Below are 26,619 nucleotides of genomic sequence, written 5' to 3'. Positions count from 1 at the left end.
CCCCGCAGTCGTGTGTACATACCAGACATGCTCCGGGGAGACGCGGCATCTCCCGCAAGGAAGGCTATATAAGTCGCACGAACACACAAAACAAGATAATGTACTATGCTAGGATTTAAAAAGGCTTCAACAGTTTGGATCTAAGCCAAAGAAAGACTTTACTAATGTTTGGATCATGTTCAAATTGTATTCCTTGATAGACACCCTTCGGTATGATATACAACAAGCTTATTATCTACTTATCCTGATTTCAATAGCGCCTACGTATGTTTCTCAGACCCCAAGCCAATTTTGTCTTTTTCTATGTTCAGTGAGGCATGACAGGCAGTCTTGAATAAGATTACTTGATATATAGCACTGCTATCCACACATCAAGTATGTATATATTCAGTCTAGATTTTAGATATACCTCATAACCACAAATCTGTAGGTGTATTTTAAAAGTGTCTTTCTTCCTTTCTTTCCTAGTTTAAAGAGACATAAGCAAGCAACATTGAGCACGATAGTAAATAAAAAGCTGCATTTCCCTCTCAGCAACATCAAAGTAAATCGCTGTCTGTAAGAAGATGTATTCTTATTTTGATTCTAAAAATAATAAAGACTTCTAAGAGCCCCACAGCAATATTTCAATCCACAAAATGAAAACGTGCAGCAAAAGCAAGGTTTTCCTGGACCTGTCAGCTAATGTAAATTCCAAACTTGTCATTGTAATCCAAGTGAAATAAAATAGCTCAGTTCTTATCAGGCAGGCTTTGTAGAGCCGATTAAATAATAAACTTGGGAATTCTCTAGCCCTGTGTGGTTTTATAAAGACCTCCTAGTAGAATGGGGTGAACTTTAACCTCATTGGGAGTCTGACGCCAAATCGCAGACACGCTTCTCTCTGAACAGCTAATTGGGAGGCAACCTAGTGAATCATTAAAGGACAAGACTCCACTGCAGGTGCCACAAAATACACATGATGGGTCAATAAAACAGGCCAACCATCAACATTCATACAGTCGGGAATAGATGTATACACACTCACAAATCTCACAACAGCAGTTATGAATAATACAGATGGAGTATATTTGATGAGCCCATCTAGAGGAGACTATAAACCTATTTTATGCAAGCGAAGAGGCTGGTCTTCATAAAAAAATGGCACCCTCGCTCTTCATCTGGATATGTTTCAGGGGGGGTGAGGGCATACTAATATTTTACAGTAGCTCGGGCAAAGCTGATTTGCTGCTGCAAGGAATCTTACGCAATCAAAAGCGGCAGCCTCCCACGGTGTTATACCGATGGTGATTATGAAAGCCTGACCGTGTGGATGAGTTGTTTTTAGCACAGAGAATCTAACAATGACACATGAGTTTGTGCAGACCAAGAGAAGGAGAAAAAGGAATGGAATACCATCTTCCTCCATTATTTTTACTTGTATCCTACTGACCTGCAAGCAAACCCAACTACGACGTCATCACAGTTTTATTTTAGGAAAGTCATCGGAGCGTGTATCTTTCACTGGCCGATAAAACAAGAATGTTCCAAGTCGCATTCAGTCTCATGTATAGGTTACTGTGTTTTAATAGTTGCTGGGCAATACTCATAAACGCCTCATTTGTAAAATCATTTAGAGGAAGAAGTGAGTCAAGAACAACACCCACCAGAAAAAAAGAGCTGGGCTCTGATTGGATGGGCCTGAAATATTTCCATTTCATAGAGATGTATATTTACACGGAAACAAACACCTAGACACAGGATCTAATGTGCAATAACAGTATCAACACAACATTTAAAAATGCATGTATTACTACAGTGGATGAAAGAAATGATTTTGCTTATGTCTATGGATGACTGTGGTAGACTTACAGGAAGAAAATGCAGGAAGGACTAATTATTTCACTAGTTCAGCATCAAGGGCAGGAGTATCTTTTTATAAATAATTTTGGCTTGGTACTGAATGAGTTAAGGAATTCAAGCGCCCACTGATTGGCTTGTGTCCATGTGGCTTACAGTTGTGCACAGTTAACCTATCTACAATCTTCTTGTTCTCAACTGGCCATCCACATAAAGAAATAATTTCTTCATAACACAATGAACATGCAATAAGTATGAGGCTCATTTGTGATAGTACAAATTAGTAGTTGACAAGTGTGCCAGCAGGTAAGAAAAGTTAGAAGTAGAGTACTGAAAACGTTCTGTTATGTTTCGTTATGCCCCGTTTGTGCCATAAATGTAACAAATTATGACACATTTTCTTCCTGGGAATGACGAACAGTACGTTCAAGCACATGCAGAACTGGTGAGAAAAGCAGAGGGGTGGCCGACACTCGCTGAGCCCACACCGCAAGCGAGTAGGCATGTGCTGCGAGGATGACTCACTATGTCGCCGTGGATCAGCAAGTCATGAATCTGTCTGTGTTTGGGCGTTTGGAAGGCACATATGAGTCACAACTGAGGGTTCAGATGTGGATGGATAGGGATAATGTTTGAGACAATTACGTAAAGACAAGTTGTCTTGGCTCAGCTTTTAGGAAGTACACATCATCAAAGAACAATGCCAAACTGTGTTCCAGGTTGACACTCTTGTGCTTGTCCTTGTAGTGTAACATGTCCTTAAAAATGTCCAAGGATCTGTCTATTATATATACATCCAAGAACTCCAGCATTATGATCCCACCTGGTGACAATTTAGGGCAGCTTGGCAGAAACCGAATCCTCTAGGTGATTGGTTCTCCAATCTTTTTTAAGGTGCTTGTTCCTTATGTCTTTAGGGTTGGCTTCCCAGAGCCCCCCTTATTATGTCATGGTAACCAGCAGGCCAGTTGGCAGAATAATAATGCGAGGGCGAGAGCGACGTGCCGCCTTCTGTTCCTGAGACGTCCCTTGGTAGAGTTCATCCCAAAAGGGATATCATGTTGCAGAGCATAAACAAATAGGCCAGACTGACATACTCTATTGGCTAATGGATATGTGGCAGGCGGTCCCCAAAAGACATCTCAAAGAAAGGTAACTGAATACTTTAAGGGAGCCTAAAGTTATTGAGTTGGACTAAAAATTCCAATTTCAAATGGAGGACTATTTATAAAAGAACAGATATATGTTTTAAACTGCTGTGATTGGAGAACAGTTAACAGTATGATATGAAGTTTATTAGGCCTGATTGAAGCTCTATCAGCTTCACACAGACACTCTACGCAACAGTTAGGTCTTGTCCAGTTCACGTCTATTTCGGGGTCATCGTTTTGTAGTCATCTGCCACGTGAGTCGTTAACTTGCAGCCACATCAACAAGCCATAAGGCTACGCTGTCTGTGGAGGATAAAAAGGCCACTGTGGCTGGCGCTGATATGAAAGGGCCCTGTGCTCAAGCTATAAATAGCTTCGCCCCGAGTCATATGGATGACATAAGCGCCACCATCTTTCATTGTAAGGGAGTGCGCTTCCCTTTTTGAACTTCTCACTTTTGGTATCTGTTGCTCAACACGTTCATGCATGATGCCACATGCCCATCTAGATCGGTTCGGACAATGTTAACACTTTAGGCCCAAAAAGTGTGACTCACATTCGATCAATTTCCGGCGTGAGCCATTTATACTTTTTTGGGCTTCCTGTTATCACTCATCTCCTCTCCCATTTCCCAGTTTTTTATTTGGCGATGATAGACCACAGAAAATGGGGGATATGATCATTCTAATCTAATGTTCTTTTCGCCGAAAAATTTGGGGTATTTTTTTAGGAGACTGCTTTTACTTGGGACATTTCTACACTTCCTGGTATAATAGACTGGATGGGGCTATTTTTACAAACTCCCAAAAGCACTAAAAGTTACTCATGCAAATTATTTCTGCACCAGGATTACCCTGCTTACAAAATTTAATAGTTTTTAGACATGCTTTCCCCTCCAAAGTATCAATTTGATTATTTCCTACTTCTCTCCCAAAGAACAATCCTACAAACAATAAGTTAGATAAGCACCAACTCGCATCTCTATCGTCATTGGGTTAATTTGTCTGTCCTGACTAACCCAGTCATCACAATAAGTGCTTTGTGAGTCTCATTCATAAAATGGTACATTTCACATTCAAGTGCTCTCTTGCAGCGTGACATTACCAGCTATTGTCAAGTCGAACTGAGCGTGAGTCATAGTTGCACCTTGATACATTACGCAGCTTGTACACAGGTTTACCCACAGACACCCCCACAGAAAATCCCTGTGAAAAGACAGAAAAAGATGCAAAACTCACTAGTGACCTTATATAGCCTGACTATTAGGCGAGGCTATATAAGGTTAATTTTCAGTATCAGACGTTATCGGATTTGGTCACGAGATTGGACGTGATACAGTAGCCACGTGTGTTTTCTGCAAAATCAAGCCTTTCTGCTGCTGTGAATAAAACTACGAGGCAAATGTCTTCTGAGTTGGACTACTGTTCAGAAACTAATGATAGTCACCAAACTAAATAACCAAAAACATACACTTTTAGCTTCCATAAAATAAATCTTACAATTTTACCTTAAACTTAAGGTACCCCATGCAATCCATAGCAAAAATGCCCCAAAATCCTAACCTGCGCTTCACAGTAAATGCGCTACTATTTTCCTTTTTTTTTAACCATTACGCAACATGGCCTCTTGTCATCCTTGTCAGCTGCGTGACCGTATCATGGGATTCGTGGTCTCTGCTTCAAGACTGTTCTTCTGTGTGTCTCCATCTCTATCAGTGTCCTGTATTTGCGTTTATGTAACAGGTTACACAATGTTCATAATTCATTAACAGGGTCAGAAAAAGGGTACTTAGCAAATAGGGGCAAAGTGAAAAATAAATTATGGTGGTGGGCTGAAAATGATAGTCCCTACTCTGTGACATCCTTACGTCTGGGTCGCTGGGGGATCTCACCCCCTTTTTGCCATTAAGAGTTTTTCATGCATCACAATGTCTGTCCTGATGTCATGGTTGCTGCGGCAACCATATGACCTAGACGCCATAACTCTTCACCACTGTTAACAATCTATAAGGACATTTGTCACCAGCAGGCAAAAGTGACAACACAACGTAATACAAAAAACTCTACAATATAATAATAATATTCCACTAATTTCTCCTTTAGTGTACAGCATGTAGCCACAAACAGTCTGCAATGATTCCGTCTTTTTTACACATTGGGTCTCGTCACTCGGTATGTCACAAGCGCTAATAGCACAGTAACTTTACTTTGTGACTTTCCTGTATACTTAAAATTCCACAAGGAGAAAGCAAGACAAGATTTACTACAACATTATTTCTCACTCCACTTTGTGTCAATGCCTCGCCCATTACGGACTTTATGTCTCATACCGTTGCACTTCTTACTTTATTACGCGGTCAAAAGCTTGCATCCATCCAAGACAGTGACTTTGCCCCAGCCCCCCGCACATCCCACCCTCCCCCCAGCTTCGTGTTACCTTGCACTTCCTTTGAAACCGTGCGACCTCCAAAATCGACTTCACTGCACTCACTGCTGTCATAAAACACATTTACGACGACTCAACTCAAAGGCATTCCATAGAAAACCCGTTTTTGGCTTCTAACAAGTTTACTGGACATGATGCAGTGTTTTGTTTCTTTTTTAAATAAGGATATGTAGTCTGTAATTTAACCTGGGACCATATGTTTCCAACATGTACAGTACATAAATCGTTACTTTTGCATCGTAAAATTCTTTGGTATCGACTGTCTACCACTGGTCTACTTTTTGTTATACGCTAGACAATGTGAAACTAATGGCATGCATGATGTAATCAATACTTTTTAAAAATAGCTATGAGATTCTGATCTAAAAAAAAGTACTATTGAATCAAAACAAACCGAGGGGGAAATTAGGTCAAATTAGGCCCTAATGTTAGTCTGTGTGCAGCCAACTCAAGCCAATCATTAATTTGTATAAAAACAAACAAACATTGTCCTTTAACAAGATAACGTCACATTCTGGGACACTTCTTTCCTCTGACCTCTGACCTTAGAATACCCAGCGATGGCTGGCCTTCTTGCGAACAACAAATACACGGCAATAACCGCTGCTATAATGCAAGAATGTTTTCCCTGGGCAATGGCGTAAGTAAGTAAAGGAGGAGAGAAGAGGAAGAAAAATGCTGACAATGTTCGAGAGCCACTATAAACTGTTGAGATGGAAAAGCCTAACCGTGCTGAGGCTGCTTTAATTCCCCCATTCTCATCAAATATTCATAGTCGCGTTCCGGCAATTTATGTCGGACAATAAGAAATTAGATTATCAGTCCGATTTCATCAGAGGAGTGTCGCCCTTTTTTTCCAGTGGAAGCTCTTTTCCGAAAAGCATTCTCATGACCATATTCCGCCAATAAGCATTTACACGAATCAAGAGAGTGTTGTAAAGTTTCCCGGAGGGAGTCAGAATGCTGATGGTGAGGACGCTTATGTGATAATCTGTCTCGATCTCTTCCCTCGACAAAGATAATCCGTCTAGTTCACCGTGTTTGCCTGGGAGTGACGCTGACTTTGTCGGCAAGCGCCTGGACACAGTGGAGCGTGGCCGCGGGGTTAGTGGATAGCACGAGTTGGGAACAAGCGCTCCCGATCGCCTGGCTGTGCTAAAGGCGTCCTGCCGACTGGGAAAGACGCCCAGAATATGTGTACAGAGAGAAAACAATCCTAGGGATCTATCCCTGGCAGGGAGAATAGTCAACTGTCTATATAGGTGGCAGGAAGCGCCACAGCTGCTTCCTTTTTGAACCCTTCTCCGAGAACAGTAGATTAATTCACTCTAGATGTCAATTACAGCTACTTATGGAGGAGGAGGAGTGAACTGTTGGCTCATGCTACTGGCTAGCTGCCAGACTCCCCACAAAAGTATAGCATGACAATCCAAGAGACTGCTCATGACTCGTATTGCATATTCGTAACTCTAAACCCAGGGAGCACCTGTATTAGTGGTTTAGAGTTGTTTAACGTCTGTACAATGGCTTGTAAATGCTCACACTCCCTGTAAGAGGGAAGCAATCCAACTTCTACATACTTGACATACTATTTGTATGCTGCGGTTTATGTACATTCCCAGCAGGGTGGTGTTCCCTGTCGCCGGCGTGTCGGGAATGTCCAGGAAGGAATATGGGAGTCTGTCACGAACACAATGCTTCTAACGTGACGTCACGTGGGTGGCCCGTTTCCTGTGCAGTCAGCACTTTCTACCGCCCTTCATCTCCACCCTGTTGTTGCCCCCGCAGCTGCATATCGCAGTGACCCGAGGCCATCCTCTGTGAGGCACTGGGGAAGAGGATGAAGGGTGGGTTACAAACCCAAGTCAGGGGAGACAGAAAAAGCAATGAGGGCGACTGACTTGAAGGGAAAGCTAAGCGGGTATGTTTAGGTGGAAAGGCTGGCCTGAATGTTTGTGTGGCTGTCTGGTACGATGCGAGAGACAAAGCTGTGGGAAGGGGAGTCACAGTGTCTCTCACATGGTCCCGCCATGTGAGTGTGTGGTGAGCAGCAGCCCCAGTTGCTTTATATAAGAGTATCCCCGCCGGTGGGATGCCTTGCTCGTGCTTTATGCGCATGTGGTCTTCCCAGGACCTTGCCGTTATGCATCTATCTCCCGCTACACTAGTTTGTTTGAGGCTTCTTTTTTTTGCCTAAAACCATTTTTCCTCTTGCTCTCCACTTTGCATTCCTGCTGCTGCCACTGCCAGTGGCTTGCAGCTGTGATGGGGGGACGGGTATTGGGGGCCATGGTTTATCAAAGAAAAGGCTGAGAAGAATCACATCCCAATGTTTTAAGTGGATTTTTCTTGGATATCCGGGGCAAATCTGTTTGTTTAGAAATGAATACTTTCTTAATGTTTAAGTACAACTTGAGTGGAATGTATTTTTCACTGTTCGTGCTTTAGTATCTTTAAGGGGACTCGTATACACATAGTAGGGTCTCTGGAGTGCCAGTCCACCCGTAAAGAGTGAAGAAAGAACTATCTATCAGTACCAAAAAATGTAAACAAAGCTGCAACGCTGGCAGAAACCACTGTTGACCAACAGTTAAAAGTTCCTTTTAAATATTAATTATTTACCACCATTCAAGAAGCTCTTTAAATCCACGATATACTTTTTTTAATGATTTGTGCTAAGTGTTTTCACATATCATCTTCAGTAAAAAATATATATTTATTTGAGTAGAGTATTTGTAGTACATATTTTGAAAATATTTCCATGTACTTTTCTATATTTTGATATTTTCAGCCATATTAATAACTATAAATATCTCAATATACCTCCAACATTTATTACTGGAGATTCCATATCACATGCAAAAATATCTGACTAAATTCCATCTGATGATTTGCAGAGATGATTGATCAAATGTTTACAATTAAAATTTCCGAGGTTCAATATTTGAAGGGCTCATGCTCTCATGGGGCACATTTAGGTCTGCTTTAAAACAACAAATCTATTCAGATAGCCTTAACATCATTTACTACACACCATTAACCTCATATAGTGCACATACACCACACAAGACCCACATTCACCCTTTTGCACCGCCTCCTCCTTCTCTGAGGGCAGCTGGCAAAACACAAAGGAGAGAAGTGTGCAACTGGTGTGATAAAGCCTGGAACATCTTGCTATTCAGGCATCAGCTTTACAAAAAAAAACTGGAACCATAATTAAGGGATGGGTGGGAGTAGGAGGGGAGGGGTCAACCGTAAGAATAACTTGCAGCAGTGCTGAGTTTAGAAGAAAAAAAATCTCCAGCTGTGGGTTTTCTTCTTCAAGACACGACGGCAAAAAATAAAAGCACAACAGAGGCGATTGTGTTTTTTTAGAATGCAAACGATCAGACAGTGACAGCACTGAGAGACAACAAAGCACGAGTGTTTGGATCTCAGATTTGCTGCGAGGCTGTCATTAGTCCATTTACAGAAAGGTCCCCATTATGTGTTAACATTGGCACCTTTGTCTTTATCTGCTCAAAGATGACATTCCTTAACAGAGTGGCACAGTCTTGTGACATGCATGTGTTAAGTGTTGGTACACAAGAGTCCGCCATGCAATTTTAAAGCCAAATTAAAGAGCACATTTAAACCACAAATGCTCAAAATAAAATTATCATTAACACTGGTTTAAATGTTATATCATCACTTTGTGTACCAAAAGGTTTGAAACTTATTTGAACACCACCTTCATTTACATGAATATATTGGTGTCTTAACTGGAAGATATAGTCGGAAAAGTACTTTTTAAATTGTTTCTATAGATACACTGGTCCACATAAGAAGGAAATGAATATCTTAGAACTGTTAAAAGTGGTTAAAAAGACAAAAATATATCTCCTTTAACAAATGAGACCATGGAAAAGTATAAGAGTAACACAAATAAATAATGTCTTGCAGCCTTATAAAAAGTATAATGAATTTAGAGACCCCTCCGCCTCCCTTTTACGACAGTGATTCCTCGACCTTAAACCTCCTCTGTGTTCTCACAATCCCCCCCCAGGGGAGGCGGGTGCAAAGTCTGCCGCTGTCTGGCTGTTCCCATGGCAACCACCAGGTGAGCAGACAGACACGATGGAAACACGTGACTTGCTCCACATGCTCGGGCAGAACACACGCAAGCTCATGAGTCGCGAGTACATGGCGGCGTCACCGGGTAAAGGCAGACGTACAGTCTGACGGTCCGTCTGCTTACCACTGTGTATGTGTGCGTGTGTCACCGAGACACACACCAGTCACTTGTGTGTATGTCTCTCAGAAAAGAGAAGCAGGAGGAGAAGGGTGGACTACGGGGGGCAACAGATGTGTCACAAGCACTGAACATCAATTCACTTGTGCTTCAGCATAAAAGGAGAAGACACGGCAGGGGGAAAGGAGGATATGAAATAGATTTATGTGCTAACATTAAGAAAAGAAAGAACGGGGAGTCTTCTGGTTTAAAAAAAATAGTTTGGTTTTGAGCAAAGTAGTTTGCAGTTTAAGACTATACACAGACCACGGGTATAGTCAAGGTTAGCGATTGGAAAATCTCAGTTTTGCTTTGGCGCATATTGGAGTTAAAAATCTGTATTTAGAAAGAAATAATTGTTGGCTACCATTTACTGCATCTACTGGCAATTAAATAAGAACACATCCTGCTAACACTGCTTGACACCAACAAACAGGAAACAGAAAATACTTAAAAATCAAAGATAGTTAGTAAACAAACTTAAAAGCACCACTAAAATAGACAAGAATGTGCACTCCTGAGATCAACCGAAAATTGACTTGCGATAAAAAGTTGTAGCTTATAGTCTAAACTTTACGGCAGCAATTTAGTGAACTTCTCTTGTAACCGTGATTCTTAAAAGGGCATTGAAACATGTGGCAGACGTTTTGTAAAGACACCAGGGAGCTAGTTTAATTAGTGTAAAAATTGCATCATATATCTCTTTTAACCCTAGACAATAAAGTACGACAGTTCGACCAAAGGTCGGTTGAGTATTCCCAGGGTGAAACATCTATGGCAGCGGGTTATATGAACATTCTACTCCCCAAAATGGACAATTCTATTGAGAAAATGCCTCCTGATCAATAATTTGATCAATATGGAGCAGGACCTGACCTCTTAAATGCCGATAAATCTCAATTTGTTATTTTAGCCGAGTACCTCCAACAATTGAAAGAAGACCTTTTTGATTTTAAAGCAAGAACAGACTTGAAATGACGTCCACAGTCCCTGAGCCGACCTACATCTGACCCTGTTCGCCTCACGCAGCTGGCATGCGATTTAAACATGGCCCATGCTGACAGAATGAGCTCATAACAACACACATTCTTTCAGGATGTCATCAGTCACAACCCAAAACCACAAGAATGACTTAGAAATCATTGAGTGACACGTACACACCTACTACTGTGACGTTACTTCACATTTTTGACTGTCTTTCATCTATGCGCCTCATCCAGCGTCACACGGAACAATAACAGATGCTTATTGCTTACGACTCGTCTCGTATAGGCACTCTTTTTTTCCCTTCATGGCAAAAGTGCTTCTGTTGACCTGTGCTTGATTCTCACAAAGACCCTTTCTCGTGGAACACGACTCCAGAAAAGGCTGGAACACGTTGCCGTGGATTCCTACCCGTCTGCCTTTGGGCTCTATAAATAGAGCCTGTCAGATATTTTCACTCTTGTGCTGAGCACACTCGGTGGGCGATGCAGTGTATTAATAACCAATGTGACCGAAGTGCTGTTTCAGAAGGGAGTGCGCGATGGTGTGGAGGTGCGAGGAAAAGTCGTGGGAGGGAATGATGCAGCAGGGATGTCGTGCTCAGAACTTAAAAGGACAAAGAACCGTTAGCATCTATTACTAAGGCTGTAAATGTTGCCAAATGATAAATATGGTCACTTAAGTTTTCTGTTTGTTCGACTATTCGATTGGCTATTCTACAAAAGGTGATGAATTTCCATTAGAAACAGATAACAGTATTTGTGTAAACCTCAGATTTTAAATGCCAACAGATTATGGATTGTGAGTGCTTGTTAAAAACATTGACTGGGAACAATGATTGCTCGAAATTAGATATCAGAGTCATGCCTCCTTAATAAATGCGGAGAAAAGCCAATAAATCTTGGATATTTGTCCATGAAAGTGTAGTGTAAAAGGAAGGTACTTATATAGGATTTTTAACTACATTTTTATCAGGACCAAAGTGCTTTACACTAAATGGACAAATGAGAGATGAAACATATCCGCCTTCTTAAAATAAGTCATTAACGGCTATGGTATTTGTTTCTGATTCTTTAGGAGGCAACATTTTGAAGCATCTGCACATAATTTTACTATTAATCAACAATTTTAATTATTTGTCTAAAAATTTGACTTTGGCAACTGCCTCAGAAAGCGGTGATATGCAGGGTCCTACCATTAAAAAATAATACAGCATTTCTAAGCTACAGAAAAAGCAAAGATGATTATAAGCAGACTTCTTTCATATTGTATATGAACCACAAGAAATGTGCATAGATACTGGAACAAGGCACTTAGTCTTGCACTGTAAATCCAACCAAAATATCTCTGAATCAGCTATGCAGCTCAAAAACAATAAGATGTGCTGATTGAAAGTGAATTAGCAGTTTAAATGCTATAAAAAATCTCAATTGGTGCAAAATCGGTTCACCTTATGCTTCTTCTGCGGCGAAATCATGGTGTAACTAAACAATGAGAAAGGCTTACTAGCCATAACAACAGGCTGCAGATTAAATTTGCAGCTCGCAAACGATATCAAAGTAGACTAATATCCCAGGTGCACTCCACTAATCGGCCTTGAGAAAGAAGAACTAGCAAACGGCTTCCATAAAGCTCTGGCGGAGTAAATCGTGCCAAATACATTAAAGGTGAAGACCACTTGCTGCCCAAGGCCAATGGGGGCCGAAATCCAGGATTTTATGCATACTGATGCAGAATTCCACAGGCAGTATCTCCTCCAAATACTTTTTTCATGATATATGATTATATTCTATTAAGGTACTGTTTTGAATTGTTTGTTTTGAATTTTAAAGAATATTTTAGTTTATTCCAAATGTGGCATGTGCTTTCTCCTTTGGAATTTTATGCTCTGTGATGTGATAGGAAAATATTAACCCCTGGTAAAATGTATGTTCATAAGTCATTGCCTATACATATTGTTTGATTATAAAAGACTGAAGTTGGGTATACACATGCGGACATCATCCCTAATTGCACTAAACTAAAAGAATGTTCTGTAATCAGTCGGAAATGAACCAATTGTCTGAAACGTGGTAGAGGTTGTCCTAACAAGGGTAAATCTGTTCGACAACTACTATCACAAAGCCACTAATATGTGGTCTAATCTCCCAGACATACTCGAAAAAAACGCTTGCTTATCATTGCTCTAGTTATTTGTCTCTGTCCTTCTAAAAAAAAGTGTTAAAAACGGGCATGGGTACACCTAATCAAGCTGCCTCTCCAAAAAAAAACATGACTGTTGTGGCTTCTCACTCGTCTGCTTATGTAAGATATGTGCCGTTTTGCAGAACAAATGGTCACCGCCTGAGTGATTACAGATAAGGCCCATCCTCCATCTACGTAGAGCATTCCAGAATCTGCACCCTGTGACGTACGACGGATCTGGATCGTATATCAAAAAGAGAGAGAGAGAGAGAAGGGAAAAAAATGGCTGAGTTGACCCACAATGCAACCACAAACTTGTTTTCTGGCGCAGCTGATTGCATTGGCATGCTTCACCTCCGGAGCGGCCTTAAAAGATCAAAATCGGGAATGCTCGCAGGAGCGCTTCATTCCAAACTAAACCAGATCCACCCTTTCATTGTTTTAAGCTTATCCTCTATTTCTTCATAACAACTTCATAAATTCTCCTCTTTTTCATCATCCGCTCTCCCTCGCTACCCTCCCTTCGTCCGCCTTTTCCTCCACCTCCTCTTCCTTGTTGCAGTGCCAGGCCTCAGCTGGCGCCATAGTGGAGGTCATGTGGGGTTCCATGCGCAGAAAAGAATATGAAACGCGCAGGGGAGAGTTGGAAAAAAAACAAAAAAGAATTCTGACTTGTATGGATTCCCTGTGTATTGTTCAAAGACAACTCTAGCAGTGTTAATTATAATCGCCTAGCAACGGTAACAACAGTGGCGACACTTTTAGCCAGTGGGCAGTATCCTCAGAGAGCGCCCTGATGTGGCACCGTTGTGTGCTGACATAGAGGGAACAAAAAAGGTGAGGCTCAAGAGTACAAAGTGTGCAAAGCAAAGCAGGAAACCTGATATTCCGGCTTTGGACGTGCAGTGAATTGGAGGAGGGAGGAACATCCAAGTTCTGCAGAAAGACACGCGCTGTCTGCACACTGGGGGATATGCGGGCGTGCTTCAATCTAAAAAACTTGGAGGTTCAATAAGCAGAGAGTTCCACTTTTAAATTAAACTATGCATTGACAAAAATGTATTTCAAGGAATTTGAGAAGGGGCTCAGCAGCAGAAGGCTTGTCTGACAAATAAAACTCAGCATTGATATACGTTTAATGGTTTTGCAATTCACAGATTTGGCCAATCTGCATTTATTTCCCTTTATAATCATTTTAATCTTTATTAAGACTGTTTCTGTATTAATTCTCATGAAAGAAACTTTCACATCAAGTTGTTTTTGAGCTAGCTTCAGTAAGCAGTATGACTGGCCCCCAAATCTGATTACAATTGCCCGCAGCACAACCCTCATAACAGCTGTGATCTATTTTTTTTGTCAGAACCCAGCATAAATAAGCAATCGGCGACAAAAAGCTGGAACAAATCCAATTAATTGCATTCTTACAAAGACCAATAAACACAGCTTCCTTCTTGATCATCAGGCAAGCATTAACCAAACCCTTCAATTTTGTCTTGACTGACCCACATTGTCACTTTTTCTTTACGTTTAGGACCACATACAGTCCAGTGGATGGCTGGAACGCTACCTTCGACACTACCTTCACCCCCTACGGGGCGTGCGGCAACTGCCGGGCCTCCTAACCCGGCCAAAGCAGCTTAGAGCTCCTCCGCTTTGGCGGCCACACGTGTGAAACGTGCAGTCCCGCAGATACACAAACACATGCGAGGCGATCCTTCGCCACGGTCCGTGCAATCCTAATGAGGTAGGCGGCGTTTGCCCCGTCAAGGGAGAGGAGGGCTTAAGGCCAGGTCACTCCCACTCAGCTGTACTGAAGCACGTTGCTCCTCAGGCGCAACATGCACAAAGACACCCTCACTCACTCACACACACACCTGCAGAAGAACTGAGTGAACATTCTACTCATGCTGTGAGCATGTGGAAAGAAGAGACGGGGGTTCCGTTAAACGGCGGACATGTGTTGCGGGAAGAGTTCCTTAACCTTACAGGGGGAAGAAAATGTCATTGATTTCCTTTTCCATGCAGCAAGTCAGGCCAAATGACTACAGTGGAGCCACACCATCAACTTAACAGTGAACAGTTACTCTTATGCACTCACACTTGTAGAAAGGCAAATCCACAGTGCTTAATGCACTTTTCAGCAGCTTTACTTAGTCAGATTGTTTGCCATATGATAAAAGCCAGGCGCAGAAACAGTCAGTCCAGCTCAACTTCACTAAAGACACTGACTACTTATTAGTGGGGAAAGCAGTAAACTGTCAACATGTTACATGTATTGTTGCATAAGTCTTAAACAGTATGAGCAACTTTGATGGTTCACTGTTTGATTTACAACATAAACCATCAAAAGTTTTAAAACAGCAAATTTCTCAAAAATTCACCACCTCCCTATAAATTCCATATGTTTAAGGCAGTAGTTTTCAGTGTTTATTTGCCCTCCAAAATAACCTAAAATACTTTGATCCAGTATGTCTATCATGGATTTTTTTTACAGAATAAGTTTAGAGTTGCTCAGAGGTACTGTAATATCTTCCCTAACCATCAATGTACATTTTGTATATTCTTTTCTTATCTAAATATTGAGTACGTACATCACGAGTCGGAGAAGTATGAGTCACATACACGCACAAGAGTGAGTCACAAACACACACACGCAGACCCCTCTGATGACACGATGTCTTATTATTATCATCTATCGTTTATAAACTCATGACGTGGGGGAGCAGGTGGAGGAGCACGGTTGTGTGTGCTCGCATTTAATTATTTTATTTTTTATTTTAGTTCTGTGACATAACCAACCACATTTAGTCTTAAGTTTGGGTTTTTTTTTACACCAAATTCTCAGTAACTACACATAATAACGGTTTGTTTACTAGGCAGTGCTGAACTAAACTGAACTCGTTTGAACACAATTTGGCCTGGACTAACCTCATTGGCAAATGTTCCTCCGTGGACGTTGTTGTGGTCTTTTGCACCCTCTCCTGGTTGTCACATCTTGCCAACACTGTGAGGGGAAAAGGACAAAAAAGGATTTTCAGAAAAGAGTGTCTTTAAAAAGAGCATATTTTCCAAAAATGGATACACCCACACACAACAAAAAAAACATTTAGCTCTGCCTATGAAAGCATTGTTTTACATACAGGCAGATTGTCAATAAAAAACATCAGCTATGTTACTTTTCTTTTTATATGTTAGTTGATTGAACACCTATCTGGATACAAGCATTTAAAAAAGATTCATTGGAAAGATTCATTTCAAAATACTAGTGAGTCAATGTGTATTTTTTGTAGGCACTTACACAGAGCCCTTCTCTCTGAACAGCTGGCCAACGTCAGTGAGTCGGTTTTAAAAAATGCAAGACAAGAGCCCAGCGAACTGGCCCCGAATAACACCGCAGGGTTCACAGTCCAAAGGCAGTACATCGTGTATTCCCTTTAATGTGTGCATCGCCTCTGAGGCCAAAAGGAGGCTGCGAGGGTTTTAGTCAGGGGAGGATTCTCTCCTTTTGCGCCTCAGGGGTGACTGCTTCTCTCTTTGTCAGAGGACTTATTAGCAGAAAAGCAAGAGTAGAGAGAAAGAGAAGGAATTATGTGAACCGACAAAGCTCCTATTGTCTCCCACAGCTCCACTGCATTTCACATGTGTATGTGTGAAGCAGTGGGAATCAACACACAAAGCATGCAACCAACTGAGCAAAAGTGGTAAAAGCATCATGTTGGAATGCACCCAAACAATGTGTACAATCCTTGGAGAAAAGGTGAGAGTTGGTAACAGAATCTATCCGATCTGTTTGAGAATATGACAAATTATGTGTTATGGTTATACTCTCTCTTCTCCTTACTGCTCCCAAGTGGTCGAAATCTAGGAATGCACTTGTGGAAGGAACCTGAAGATTCCAAACAGGACTTTAATGTTATGTCATGTTGAAAACACTCAATGGATACATACCAACACACCATTACACATATTCACTTACCGAAAAGACAGCAAAAGCTACACCGAGAAGCAATACAGAAGATGAGAAGAACATGCACACTTACAGGTGAAACCCAGCCCACATTCTATCTACATGTCCGCGTTATCTTTTACAGTAAACTTGTCAATCTATAACTTATTGACTGAATGAACACCATAAGGGGCAAGTGTGCTGTCCTTAATGTTGTCGGGTGTCCTATTTGTTACCATAGGAGGTGAACCCAAAGCTTCAACAGTCATCTGATTTAATCTTCACCAAGATTTTGATGCCAGCCTGATTATCAAATGACTTCACATACTCAGCATTTGTCAGGACTTTGATCTCGCTTTAACAGTCTTGTGACAGCAGAACGACCGGATTGTCTCGGGGAGCAAAGTGACATTGGCCAAGGTAACGAATCTTGAATAACTCACTAGCCTGAGGTAAAAAAAATACAGCATAACTTGATAGGGATTCACATAATTAAGATGCATGACAACTATCATCATTGTTTAGCAATCCTTATTCACTTCTTGCGAGTCTAATCGTTATGCAAATGTGCTCATTGTGTGTATTTTAGAAGCTAGTAGTAAATCTAGGGATAGTATTTCCTTAGCTCTCAAGTGGCATAATTGTTATATCTACCTTCGTGTTCAGGAATAAAACTCCTTATTTGATGTATAATAGGAATTAGGCTACAAAAAAAAGAAAAAAATCAGGACAATCGTAGCATACTGTTTAGTAGTGCATGCTGTCAATGCCAGTTGCACTACAGACGTCTTCAAATTACTCCGAATTTAAAACTATCTATGAACAGCCTTGCAGATAAACTTCTCCAACTGTTTACCTCACAGTGGAAATTGGACCATGGAAGAGTGGCAGAGCGTGCTGAAACGTAGCCAGTCACTACGTAGTGTCAACACATCGTATGACAAGCCAGCCTATAAACATACCAGGACTCTCAGTAGGACGGTGTCCGTGTCCAAGTTGGTTGAAAGGTGGGGGGTAAAAAAAAACAACCTGATCTGTCTATCAATGCTAATCTTGCCTTAATTTTATTGCACTTTTGCGACCTGTGCAGATATCAATCCCCAACCAAAGATACTAGCACCACTTCTAAAGAAAATGATGTCATAAAAGAGAAGCCGTCAGTTCATGAGGTAACAACATATTTATGCACTTGTGTATCGGATAAACTAAGATTTATTCCAACAGAATACAGCAGGAACTCCAACTGTGAACGGCCTAAAGTATAACACTACCACACCTCAGCTGGAGCCCCCAAAGGCCAAAGAGGACAAATCAGAGCCATCTTGGCTTAACACCAGCTTGGTTCGCAGCAAATCAACAGGGAGCCTCCAACTCAATGTCAACGTGTCCATCGAGGCCTTAAAGGCACGTTTTGAGTTGGGAAATAAAGCGGAAAATACTTTGAGAGTGGAAACTGACGCAAAGGCTTTCAAAGATGTCAAGCCAGTGACAAATGGAGAGATCATAATGTTAGCAAAAGAGCAGAAGGCTCCCACGACTCCAGAGCAACCCGCCAAGAGTGTGGCAAAGAAAGTGAATGCTCCACAAAAGGTGAAGAAATTGACTGATTATTGATATTGATTGGGATTAGAGTCTAACACAAGAAATGTAGTGAATATTCAAAGTTTCCAGCCAAGTGTGACAGCTGGTATCAACTCCATATTTCCTTTTAACTTTCTGGGCAGGTGTGCCAATAGTCTTCTTTTGTGTCCATTCAGGTGGAGATGCAAATCCTCTCAGAAAGAAGGAAAACAACTGGCAATGTTGAAACAACTGCAACCTCTGAGGCTAGTGAGTAAGAACTAATTCTCATTTTCTAAAAGAACGGACAATGAAAAATCCCATATTCCCTGCAACCTGGGTGTTTTAAACAGATGGCCACTTCCTATTTCCTTCTGTATTACAGTATTATAAAAACAAACAACACCTTTCAGACTTTGCCCTTTGTGAAACTTTGTACGAACAAACCGTCATTAAAGAAATAGGAATACAACTTCCGTCCAACCACTGCATTGCCGTCCAAATCAAATACTGTCCAAAACAGTTCTCCTTATTCAAGTTCCCTAGAAAGCGAAGTGTAAATGTTAGGTCAAAGTTTTGTGTGGTATGAATAAAATGGGTGAGGAGGTGACTTTCCAAGGAGCAGTGATTGACTCCACCTGGTGTGACCATGGTAGACCACTCTGGAAAGGGACGGAAATAGTCGGCCCACTAGCCCCAGAATAACTGCGAGTGTGTCTGAGAGATGGTCAGCTGTCACTCGCGCCAGCAAGTTCATGAGAGCAGTCGTGAAATCAATGGAAAATTATTAAAGGGCATGCGCAACTGATTTTTAAGGACCGGTTCATTGGTGGTAAGTACTGATATGTTTTTTTTTTTGATGATTGGAAGCAGAGTTAACAATGGATCTTATAAGCATTTGCCATTCATAGCCCAAAAGTATACAGTGTCGTAACTGTTGTGGTTTTAAGTTACAATATTACAATATTTTTGGGGTAGACTATGTCGCATTACAATGTATCCACAAAATGATTTTGGTCGCTGCAATAGGAATAAAAACTGGACCCAAAACCAAGGGCCCTTTTTTAATGGATCAAAAAGTTTGTCTCAAACTCTGTAGACAGTGACCTAGTTATTGCAGTTTAACTTGTATTGTTTGTTGTTAACTGCATAGTTATTTGACACCTCCAAATAATCAAAATGATCATTAAGGGCGTTTCAGCCCATTAAATAATTTAGATAATTAAACTAATGTTTTCACTGTTCCGTACTTAGTCACCAATGACTTGCTTTTTTTTTTGTCTTGGTCTGTATGTGTGTCAGTGGTGTCAGTTAACTCCAGTTACTATCACAAAAAGTATATTTTTAACTTTGACAGACAGCAGTTGCTACGTAAAAACTTCCCAGTGCTATTCCAAAATAAAGTCATGTTATGATGGCACTAGGATTGATTGTTTTGATCTTACATTTTACATAACAAATTGTGTTTTATCCACAGATGAAACACGCAGGTCAGTCGCAGATTTCAGAGAAAACTCCTTTGTTGAAGAAAAGGAGAAACAGTGTGTCTCAGTCAAAGCTTTGTCGGCACTCTACTTGTCAAAACTGGCAACGGAAGAAGAAAAACAGATAGTTTTAACACCGGTAAGACTCTATTAGCAATCAACAACATTTATACTTATTTGTTATGACTATGTATTTATGACTACTTTACATTGAGGAGTTGCACTCTGGCAATATTGGTATTTTTGCAAGCCTGTTGTTTGAGAGCCTGAGCAAAAAATAGTTCAGTTTTATGAGCATTAGATTCCAGTGTTGATCACTCCATAAAAATAGCACTTCAACTATGTTCTTTTTTCCTACTAGGACCGAGATAACTCATCTGAAACTGGGAGACAAGTAAAGCCAATGAGGGTTAGTTACACATGATTATTGAAATCGACTTAATGCATGGAATTTGAATGGTACTGACAAAATAGATCCTGATGTTTATAGAGTACAGACTTGTTTCACCAGTTTGGTTCACATTTGGACTGCCTACACTAGAGTTTGATTGCTTTGGATTTCGACTAATAAACTGACATCCCCCCCATCAACCAGGTAGTACTTGGAAGGTAATAGTTGCATTTCATTAACTGAAATGTTTGCACGCCCTGAAGCATGGCACCTAATCAACAGCATTAGTACCAAATGATGACTTCATTGCTTATTTCTTCTAAGATGGCAGAAGATGACAAACTAAAGAGAGAAGACCACCACCGGCTCGGACCTGAGGACAGCCCTGAGACCCAGTCACAACAATTCCAAACATTCAAAGAAAATCTGCACCACCAGAGGCAGAAATGTGAGCTGAGAAGACTCATGAAGCACACGCATCCTGAATTGATGATGTCAGATGACGTTGTAGATGACGAGCTGGCAGAGGTTTTGAGCTCAGAGTCAGAGGTGACGGCGGATGAAACCAGATACGAGGGAGAGGTCCGCTCCAGATGCCTGATATTTGAGAACAGTTTCCAGAGAGATGAAGTATCCAATTGCATTCCCAGGATGCCATTGACTGAAGAATTAATCGAGAGAGGTCGTGTGGGTAAAACATCAGCTGTTTTTCAGGGCCCAGGCCAGAGATCTGATCTAGACCAAACAGCAGCAGATAGGACGAATCCCATCAGTGAGTGTGCGGAGGATGTGAAGAGGATAAATGTCCATGAAACAAGAAGATTATTTGAGTGTGTGGATACATCCCAGCCAAGTTCAGAAAAGAGTCAGGTTAAGATTCCAACTCCTAGTAATTTAACCAGCTTGGCCCAAAAACAGGAGAAGGAGAAACAAGACCAGCAAAATTTACAACACAAAGACAACAATATAAATTGGAAAGAAAAACTTGAACACGGGTCATCCAATGCAATCCAACTATTACCCAGTCTACAAGACCAAGAAGAACACCAACAAAGCATAAAAACTAAGGCATCTCTAATGCAAAATAACCCATTCATAGCTAAAAATATTGAACATTCCTACGCTCCTATGACAAAACCCCAAATTACGCCAGAAACTGAAGAAACCGTCAAGGTAAAAAACAGAACCCATATGTTTGAATCGATGCCGTTTGACAAAATCAAACAACAGAACAAGGACCAAGTGGACACAATGGTGGAGACGCTGAAGGAATCTCTGACCTCTCTTCATCAATTTAATGTCATACGTGCAGATGGCACAATAATCGAGGTGAACGAGACCATGAGAGCTAAAAAGGCCAAGTACACATTATCAGAGAGTGGAGCTACAATAAAGTATGATGAAGTGTCGGAGGGTAATTTCCAAAACTTCTTACTGCAATTGCTACCCCGGGCAAATCTAAGGCCGGAGGTCACTTACCTAATGGAGGCCTGCAATAGAAGCATTAATAGCACATTAGTTAATGTCCCAGTGCACCAACATCAGTTCACTGGCACCCAGGACCCAGAATGTAACACTGTTAATGTGGTTCAAGTTGTGGAGGATATTCTTAATCAAGACAACTCCCTAAGGAAAGGAGTGATCATTCAGGAGACGGATGAGAAATCTGCAGACGTTGTCATTTACTCCCTTTACAAGTTCTCAGATGAGAAAGACGTGAGGCGATATTGCACTCAGGATTATTTGGTAGAAACAGATGAAAGAAAATCACCCTCAATCTCTGCAGACACTCCCTGTCAAGGATCAGTCAACCGTGAAGAAACAATGAAAGGAAATGTGAAACTATTTAGAAGTTGCATCGAAAAGGGGGACCTAGAATACCTCAAAACTCTTCAGGCAAAGTCAACGTCTGAAGAGCAGGATGGTTCTCTTAAACAAACAATGGAACAATGCACGGGTATTGATCCGGAACAAAGACGTGGTCTTGACGATGAGGGTCCACCAGAGTTGGTACCAGTGGATGTAAAGAGCCTGAGAAACATGTTTTCTGAAGATCCAAGACAAAGTCAGTCCAATTTTGGTTCAATGACAATCTCAAATTCTCCAATAGGACCAAATGTGACCTTTGAAAATATCCAATCATCTACAATGAATGACAATGATGTTTCCAGTAAAATACCTGACCCGGAAAAGCATAACTCCAAATCAGTAGAATCCACTGAGAAGCCAGAAATCTCAGCGCCTAATACAAATTCCCAACTAAAACAAAAGGAGGATAACACATCACCTCAAAAGAGTAAAAAATCTGAGGAGCATGATTGGAGTACTAATTCTGCATCGGACATTCAAAATGAAAGAAACTGCCTTAACCAAAATGTTTCAAAGGAAAAGAACACAGCTAAAAGCCCTGTAAATCTAAACAGCACAGAAGACGTCCCGCTACAACAATTCCAAGCTACTGTGGTTTCTCCACATGGTTCAGAGACACAACAAGAGGAAGAAGTTGATTTTCAAGGCAAACTCAAAGCAGCAATGGACTCCCTTGAGCGATCCCACATTAATGTTACAAGAGGAGATTTTAAAGCTGCGATGATATACCGAAATGCCTCAAGACCTCCCAAAGAAAGGCCAAAAACCGCAGGTGAAGTTTCATCTGACAATGCAATCAATCCAGAAAATTGTATAACAGGATCCCCGACTCAACCTAGACTAGATGTTGCAGAAGAGAAAACAACTGCAAACGCTACATCAATAATTACTGCTACACAGAAAAACCTAAGGCCGATTGGACCAAAGCCAACCATCCCTCCAAAACCTGAGCATTTGAAGGTCAAACAACAGAGAAAAGAACAAACAAATGCAGAAAAAGATTCGAATATAACAGATACCAACAAAGTAACTCAAAATGTGTCTAATATAAAAACAGTTAAAGACGGAGAGCGAGATGTAGAAGGTCGGAGAAAGTTAAGTAATGAACAGATTGCAGTGGAAAGGTCTGACATAGATCAACAACAGGTAGAGATTAAATCCCTGGATAATGTCTCCCAGGATATCCTGATCATAAAGAAAAAATGTGAAGAAGACCAAAGAGAATGCAATGAGACAAGAAAAACACTGGGTGGCACAAATGATCTTTCAAAAATGAGACCGCCTATGAAACCAAAAAGAGTAAAAATATCTCAAACTGACTACAAAATGTCAAACATTTCTACACAGGTAGGTTCAGAACCACAATCCCCATTAGTCAGTAACCAAAGGGAAGAAAAAGATGACAAACATGGGCAAGGAAATAAGGAGGAAGGCAAAGTTGAGTTGAGGGCAAAAAGGGGAAGGATGGAAACCGAGGATGAACGGCGTCAACGTCTTTCAGTCCATATGGACGAGATCATGCGTGGCAACATTGGGGCAGCCATGGAAATTTTTGACAACTTGCGGAAGCAAGAAGAGTTGCGGGTCATCCTCAGTCGGGTCGAAGAGATTGAACAGGACACCAGTAAAGTTGATGTGAGGTCACTGAGAAATACGTTTGAAGAAGTCCCTGACTGGGTTGTCTCCCCTAACAAAAAGAAGCCAAAGCAGGAGAAAAAAACAGAACGCAAACAAGAGACCACACCATTGTCAGCAAGCCAGAATAAGTCCTCGATGGCGCATATTTTTGGAGATCTAGAAAGAGCCAGTGAGGAAATTATCACTCTCAAGGAACAGACTTTAGCCCGGCTTGTGGACATCGAGGAAGCCATAAAAAAGGCTCTTTATTCTGTCTCAAGTTTAAAATCCGAATCTGATATTGCTGGTCTATCATCCCTCTTTCAAGAATCATTAGGAAGTGTGCAGGAATCATCTGTGCCTGGAAATATTAGCAAAATAAGCATAGAATCAAGCAAAACTAAATCCTTGCATGTGACAGAAGGTACCACAGCGCCATCAAGCGGCCAAAATACATACACCACAATAACCCCTAGGCCCAGAGAAGGTCTCCCATGCTCACCCGCTTTTATCTCCATCGAATCCATTGCCAAAAAATCTGATAAAACAGAGCCAATGCCTCAAGAGGATACAATATGCCTGACTTACCAGCACAGCCCACAGAAATACTGTTCAACCAAAACGGTTGAATGTAACAGCCCTGCTTTAAACAGAAAAAAGCCCAACGGCTCCTATCCGCAACGAGAAATCAGCGTGCTGGAGGTGCAAACAGATACAGGTGGGAGTCGGATCTCCGGCGCCAAGACTGTCAAGGAAAACTACGAAAGGTTGGACGCCCTCGGCAACAGGATTTACTCGTCGACCACCTCTACTTTTGTCACCACTCAGCCTGAGACCACTATGGCATCAACTGAAATGATGGTGACGAGGCCATTTCTGCATCACGTCACCACATACCCAGAATTGTTGCTGCCTGTCAAACCAAATCCTTAATTTGAGATCACTATGTATTTTCCGACTCATTTTGATGTTTGTTGTGTACAGAAATGTCAGTTTTTTTACGACAGATAATTAGATGGATAAAACATTGAGATGCATTGATGTTATTGTTGTTCATTGACAAATATAGAAGATTGGTTTTCACCCACCTGTCTCGCTGTCTCTTCAGTTCCATCCAAGTGATCAAGAGGCATGTTCAGCCTGTTTGAAGCCAGTTTATCCCATGGAAAAAATGAGCACTGACAAATACACTTTCCACAAAAGTTGCTTCTGCTGTAAAATGTGCAAGAAAACACTGAGGTGAGATGTTGGAATAAAGCATAAATCAATTGCATAATCAATATAAAGCATTGCATAAGAAAATTTGAACAGGCTCATTTGCAAATCATCACGATTTAAACAATAATATGGGACATGCATCTGATTTGATTACCTTCAATGATTGTGTGTGGGGGGGGGGGGGGAAATAAATCATCTTTCAGGGTGTGGTGGTGGAATTTCTCACTTTAATTCTTCTCAGATCTGTTTTTCCAAAGCTTTGGATGCCAGTGTGATCCTTGCAGCAGCCATTTTTAGAATGTTTGTTCTCATCTGTCCATAATAACAGGTTGGATGCATCATGCAGTAATCATCAGAAACGTGCTTTTGCTTATTATAGCAAGGATAATGTTCAAAAGTCTGTTGAAGTAAAGCACAATATTAAAAAGATGTAGTTGTAAGACAGGGAGATGCCTTTCCAATCACAAAAACACTGAACTTTTAGCATCAACTTGATCTCTCATTTTAGCTACTGCACTCCAGAATAATACAAACAAACAACAATGAATTAAACTTGGATTACTTTGCAGGGTTTATAAAAAGTGAAAAAGCTTACCTCTTACAAATGAAGACTTTAGGAACATACCTGCAATGAATTGGTTTGATGTGGTTTCTGCTCTCTCACAAAATGTTTTATCTTCGAATACTAAAGTGGAGGAGAAATCGATGTTAAGAATGCTGGAATATAAACTCTGAAATTACAGTTTTGATTATGATCGTAGACTTAAATTACATTAATATCAATAAATATAGAAAAACAAGATATTTTACTACCTGGCGAAATGACTACCATGTGCCCAAAGTCATCATCAGCGGTGATGCGTTCAAGAACATAGAATAACGCAAGTTCACCCACCTGATGCAGAGGTTATCAGAAGATACATTTCCCATCAATAATCAAGTTATACATAGTACAATTAGGAATCTATATTTAACATAATATAATTTATAAGATTATAACGAGGTCAATATTATTGTGTATATATTAAAATACCAGTGAGATCACTTCAGATTATAATCCGCCTTTTGCCCAATTTCAAATGGGATAAGATCCAGCACCCCCGAGGCCCTTGTGAGGATGCTTTCTACTGAAAATTAATAGGGAAAAACTGTCTTTTAAATGCACATTAACGTGACTTCTACTCAATTTGTAGCATGATCAATTTTGCACCTTTATATGGGGAATTCTACTGCATATTCCACTACCGACAACTATTCCAAAGGAAAGGAAACTACGACGAGGGTTTTGGACACACGCAGCACAAGAATCGATGGATTCTTGTTAAAAACTCTGATGCTTAAATAATAATCCTACCGTTGTGAGAACGTGAGTAAACATTCATGCTGATCATGATCATTTGTTATTACTATTCAGCGATACTAACTTTCTTTACAGGGGATGGTGAGGATGACTACACAGTAATAAGACAGAAAACCCTAGAAAATGCAACAAAATTTGAAATACTAAATCAAAAGATGACCGTATGTATGTCTTTTATTATATTTTTAGTTACTGAACAAAGTAGTACTGTTAATTGAAGTGATTATTTTATTTTATCTACTGTCTCTAAATCCAATGTCAGTCTTAAAATATTCTAATAAAAAATACATATACTGATCTT

General features: G+C 40.7%; 4 protein-coding genes and 1 long non-coding RNA gene across 5 annotated transcripts in view; 4 read left to right on the top strand and 1 right to left on the bottom strand.

The window, feature by feature from the left end:
- Nucleotides 1–25,074, bottom strand: part of LOC144209425 (uncharacterized) — a 47,346-nt gene extending 22,272 nt beyond the window's left edge. Inside the window, exons 1-2 of the long non-coding RNA XR_013329118.1 lie at nucleotides 24,829–25,074; nucleotides 15,802–15,877 (exon numbers count right to left, since the gene is read on the bottom strand). This is a non-coding gene — a long non-coding RNA (uncharacterized LOC144209425). The remainder of the gene's footprint in view (nucleotides 1–15,801; nucleotides 15,878–24,828) is intronic.
- Nucleotides 16,404–18,657, top strand: LOC144209424 (uncharacterized). The gene is made up of 7 exons (XM_077735710.1): nucleotides 16,404–16,630; nucleotides 16,725–16,915; nucleotides 17,061–17,239; nucleotides 17,683–17,826; nucleotides 17,910–17,988; nucleotides 18,044–18,409; nucleotides 18,577–18,657. The coding sequence occupies exons 4-7, from the start codon at nucleotides 17,696–17,698 to the stop codon at nucleotides 18,655–18,657; spliced, it is 657 nt and encodes a 218-aa protein (XP_077591836.1). The 5' UTR covers nucleotides 16,404–16,630; nucleotides 16,725–16,915; nucleotides 17,061–17,239; nucleotides 17,683–17,695.
- On the top strand, nucleotides 18,974–21,314 carry LOC144209933 (uncharacterized). Its single transcript, XM_077736501.1, has 5 exons — nucleotides 18,974–19,031; nucleotides 19,857–20,002; nucleotides 20,225–20,272; nucleotides 20,579–21,119; nucleotides 21,280–21,314. Exons 1-5 carry the CDS (start codon nucleotides 18,974–18,976, stop codon nucleotides 21,312–21,314), a joined length of 828 nt encoding a protein of 275 aa, XP_077592627.1.
- Nucleotides 21,221–26,615, top strand: LOC144209414 (xin actin-binding repeat-containing protein 1-like). The gene is made up of 2 exons (XM_077735697.1): nucleotides 21,221–24,979; nucleotides 26,152–26,615. Exon 1 carries the CDS (start codon nucleotides 21,332–21,334, stop codon nucleotides 24,671–24,673), a length of 3,342 nt encoding a protein of 1,113 aa, XP_077591823.1. The 5' UTR covers nucleotides 21,221–21,331; the 3' UTR covers nucleotides 24,674–24,979; nucleotides 26,152–26,615.
- Nucleotides 26,253–26,619, top strand: part of LOC144209419 (glycine--tRNA ligase-like) — a 118,887-nt gene continuing 118,520 nt past the window's right edge. The window contains exon 1 of the mRNA XM_077735701.1: nucleotides 26,253–26,256. The gene's annotated coding sequence lies outside the window, so the exon portion shown is untranslated. The remainder of the gene's footprint in view (nucleotides 26,257–26,619) is intronic.

Source organism: Stigmatopora nigra, chromosome 16 (genome assembly GCF_051989575.1).
Source record: "Stigmatopora nigra isolate UIUO_SnigA chromosome 16, RoL_Snig_1.1, whole genome shotgun sequence".
Classification (NCBI taxonomy): domain Eukaryota; kingdom Metazoa; phylum Chordata; class Actinopteri; order Syngnathiformes; family Syngnathidae; genus Stigmatopora; species Stigmatopora nigra.
This window is presented reverse-complemented; position numbering and strand designations above follow the sequence as displayed.

What these genes read in the sequence shown, in the direction of transcription:
- LOC144209424 (XM_077735710.1), top strand. Translation starts at nt 17,696, where the DNA reads ATGGAAGAGTGGCAGAGCGTGCTGAAACGTAGCCAGTCACTACGTAGT. An exon ending in GTGTCCAAGTTGGTTGAAAG is followed by an intron (nt 17,827 to 17,909) that starts GTGGGGGGTAAA and finishes CGACCTGTGCAG; the next exon opens with ATATCAATCCCCAACCAAAG. An exon ending in AGAAGCCGTCAGTTCATGAG is followed by an intron (nt 17,989 to 18,043) that starts GTAACAACATAT and finishes TTATTCCAACAG; the next exon opens with AATACAGCAGGAACTCCAAC.
- LOC144209933 (XM_077736501.1), top strand. Translation starts at nt 18,974, where the DNA reads ATGGGTGAGGAGGTGACTTTCCAAGGAGCAGTGATTGACTCCACCTGG. An exon ending in AACAGATAGTTTTAACACCG is followed by an intron (nt 20,003 to 20,224) that starts GTAAGACTCTAT and finishes TTTTCCTACTAG; the next exon opens with GACCGAGATAACTCATCTGA. An exon ending in CCAGCCAAGTTCAGAAAAGA is followed by an intron (nt 21,120 to 21,279) that starts GTCAGGTTAAGA and finishes ACTATTACCCAG; the next exon opens with TCTACAAGACCAAGAAGAAC.
- LOC144209414 (XM_077735697.1), top strand. Translation starts at nt 21,332, where the DNA reads ATGCAAAATAACCCATTCATAGCTAAAAATATTGAACATTCCTACGCT.